The sequence below is a fragment of the Syzygium oleosum genome, unplaced genomic scaffold, assembly GCF_021117445.2.
Source record: "Syzygium oleosum isolate NSW1041296 unplaced genomic scaffold, Sole_v2.1 Sole_v2.01, whole genome shotgun sequence".
Taxonomy (NCBI): Eukaryota; Viridiplantae; Streptophyta; class Magnoliopsida; order Myrtales; family Myrtaceae; genus Syzygium; species Syzygium oleosum.
In genome coordinates, this window is record NW_026607485.1 from 15,063,522 (window position 1) to 15,067,218 (window position 3,697).

Genomic DNA, 3,697 nt, shown 5'->3' on the forward strand with positions numbered 1-3,697 from the left:
AGCTCTCGTGACCATGTGGGAAAGTCTCGAGCCAAAGCACAAGGATTACGTGGAAAAGAGGATCGGATATCTTCCCGCTCTTTTATACATCGAGCCTCGTGTTGCTATGATCAAAGCATTGTCCCATTTTTGGAACTCAAAGACATCCACTTTTGTGTTTGGTCGAAATAAGTTGACCCCTACAATTGAGGAGTACGATATTGCCATTGGAAGAGTCAGGTCTTTTGGTCTAGTTGGTCCTCCGATAGATATAGATCCAATAACTCTTTTGAGCCAATTCTTAGGAGTTGACATTCTCCAAATCAAAGGCGTTCTTAGAGGAAATTCCAATGCACTCTCCTTCGCATTCTTAGAACGACATTTTTCTAGCTTGCCAAAAGAAGCAGGTAATCAAATTCCTCGAGTCTTTCTCTTAGCATTCTTTGGTTTTGTGGTTTTTCCATTCACCAAAAAGACCATGGATCCTTTGGTAATTCATATTGCCAATCAAATGTGTATGTTCAAAAGATTTTCCAATATGATCCTAGGTGAGACCTTCGTATCACTCAATAGGTTCAAACAAAACAGAAATGGTGTCTTTAGAGCCCCAATAGGTTTACTCCAAATTTGGTTGGTCTCTCATCTCAAAGACTTCGGTTTGAGCTTGAAAATCATAGATGTGTCCAAAGATTGTCATCCTATCTCGTTTTTCCGAGAAAAGGAAGAGATCTTTCCTTATTGGTCATTCTCAACTTGGTTTAATTTTTTCAAGAACCTTGTTCCAAATCAAATCCAATGGCATGTTCGTTGGCTTGGAAATCCCGAGGTACGCCTTAATAACGGATCCGACAACCCAATCCCACTTTTGGGTGTAACGGGGTCTACGTCATATTACCCTTTTAGGGTGATCCGTCAATATCGCGCGCTTCAAAAGATTCCGCCATTCCTCAAGTTGGGGTTATATCATTTTGACTATCGCAAAGATGTCATCCAAAAGGACCAAATGGCAGATTTGAAGAAAATGATCAAGCCCATCATTGATATGTGGTACAAATGCCACCCGGAGCCGATTCTCATTACCGACGAGTCAGAATTGGAAGGGGAAATGAAGATACATCATGCATTGCCGGAGTACATACACCGTCGTCTCGAGCCCGAGCTTAAAGTGTATCTCCCTAATGTCCCCGAGAAGCCAACTCAACAGCAAGCTATAGCCGCAAGAGCTCTTAGGGAAAAGGATGAGGCTTTAGCCGAGGTTGAACGTTTGACCCAAGAAAACAAACGAATTCGCCTCGCACCTAAGGAAGATCCATTAGGATTTTGGCTATATTCCATGAGGAAATCTCCTTTCATGTAATTTTCATTTTATAGATTTGATGTATAGGATTTCTTTTTTACTCATTTTAGTAATGATGTAATAGGATTCTCTTCTTGTTTTTAGATTGATGTATAGGGATTATATTTCAAGAATTTTGTTGTTAATAGTGAAATTTCCCTTTTGTGTACTTTCTTTCTCGAGATTCCAATGGAATATAGATGGGGCATCTTGATTAATCATCGCGTGTTACCCCTTCAATTGTATAATTTCTTGTGAAGAAATTGTGATAAGAGATTATTCACATGATATTGGGATCATGAGAATATTTCTTATCTCTATTTCATCCAAAGAAAATATAAAATTGAAGGGTTTTATATTTTCGTTTCAATTCATTTTCCGCATACTAACCTGATTCTTGTTTTTTTTACAAAGGTACTAAAATACGGTTGAAACGCGTTCTATTATACGCACCCGTCGCCAAGCAAGGATGGAAAACGAGGACACTCGTACCCGCGTTATTACCATTGAGAATCAGATGGCACAAATGATGGCGCTCTTAACTGATCTTGCAAATCAAGTAAAGAACTTCACGCTTGTGGCTCCTGCTGTTGCAGCTTCTACTCTTAATGCGCCTGCTAACACACCGGTGATAGATCCTGCGGACAAAGGACCTGCTGAAGAGGTCCCCGCTAATGCTATTCCCGCTGTCATTGATTTGGAAGCTCCACCTAAGGAGTCACCTGTTGCTCATATGGATGAAGAGAGTGCGAGACGTCTCGCAAAATTGGAAGAACGCCTGTGCATGTTGCAAGGTTACCAACTCCAAGGCTTTGATAAGCTGTCGTCTTTTACGAAAGTGAAAGTCCCTGATTTTTACAAGGAGCCCGAATTTTCAAGGAAGTATGATGGAACTGGGTGCCCTAAGACCCACTTGAAATATTATTTGAATAAGATGGCTCGCTATTCCGATAACACTCCGCTATTGATCAACAATTTTCAAGATAGTTTGGCTGATTCCGCTTTAACGTGGTTCATCGAGTCAGATTTGGAGAAAATTTGCACCTGGGAAGACCTCGCAGATCAATTCCTCCAACAATACAAGTTTAATACTGAAATTGCTCCAACCCGTGAAGAGCTGGTCAGGGTTGATAAAAGGAGAAATGAAACTTTTAGAGCGTATGCCCAAAGGTGGAGAACTATGGCGTCCCAAGTTAAACCTCTGTTGTCCGAGAAGGAGATCATGCAACTGTTTCTTCGAGCTCTACCTCGAGAATACTTCGATAAGATGTTTAATAACACTTGCATCAATTTTCCCGCAATGGTTGAACTAGGAGAACGTATTGAAGGAATCATGCGAGAGGGTCGATTATCCGAGATGACGACTCGCAGATTTACCTCAAAGAAGGATAAGGAGCCAATGGTGGAGGTTGCCTATATTCAAAACCCTAATACTCAAAAGCCATTAAACTCACCAGTTCAAAGGTCCGTTATGGAAGCAGGGGGCTCTTCCCAAAATTTTGACCGAAAAGGAATAGCCCCACAAAGACAGTTCACTCCATTGCCAAGACCTATGTCTCAGTTGTTGCCGATGTTGATTGAACAAAGACTCGTAGCAAAAGAAATCCCGAGAGACAACCCTCCAAAGTTTGTTGGGTTTGATTTATCAAAATCTTGCGTGTACCACATGGGTGAGAAGGGCCATGATGTGGACAACTGTTATACTCTCAAGGTCAAGATTCAGAACCTGCTGGATAAGAAGATCTTGTCATTTAAAGATGCTACACGAAATGTTCAACAAAATCCACTCCCCAATCATACCGAAGCCGTTAATGTGATATTTGGAGACGAGAATGAGAAACCCTTCTTGTTCGACACGGTGAAGTTGGAAGAGCTATTGATCGTAGCTAAATGTCAACCGAAAGAAGGAAATGTATCCTGAGAGGAGAAAATGTATTGCCTGGCCAAGATGGTTGCTTTAGGCATAATTCAGCCTCTTCAAGGAAAGAAACCCGAAAGGTCCATCGAGACCACTGTAATTGATTTGTCGTCCGAAAAATTCTCTTGCAAATTCGCAGGTGAAGTCTCATGCTCTAAGCCAAAAGATGATGGATACGAGCCAGATGTTGATGAACCATGGAGTGACATATATTCCGATGGTGATTTGGAATGTGAGAGCAAGAAAGCCCGTCGAGGTCGTGAATTTATGAAGAAGGCCCACGAGAAAGACATTGTTCTAATTGAATGGAAAGATGAAGATAATAGAGAGGTTCTTTCCGACGTTGATTCGGAATTCGAACGCCATACCTCCCATTGGGATCGAGAGTTCGTTAGTAAGGCAATCGAAAAAGGTGAAATTGTTGATACTCTCGGACAGCCGAGTGGTAAATACGACTTCATGGT

General features: G+C 41.4%; 1 protein-coding gene across 1 annotated transcript; it reads left to right on the top strand.

The window, feature by feature from the left end:
* Positions 1–1,784: 1,784 nt before the first annotated feature.
* Positions 1,785–3,236, top strand: LOC115679822 (uncharacterized). The gene has a single exon (XM_030603532.1). It carries the CDS (start codon positions 1,785–1,787, stop codon positions 3,234–3,236), a length of 1,452 nt encoding a protein of 483 aa, XP_030459392.1.
* Positions 3,237–3,697: the final 461 nt, after the last annotated feature.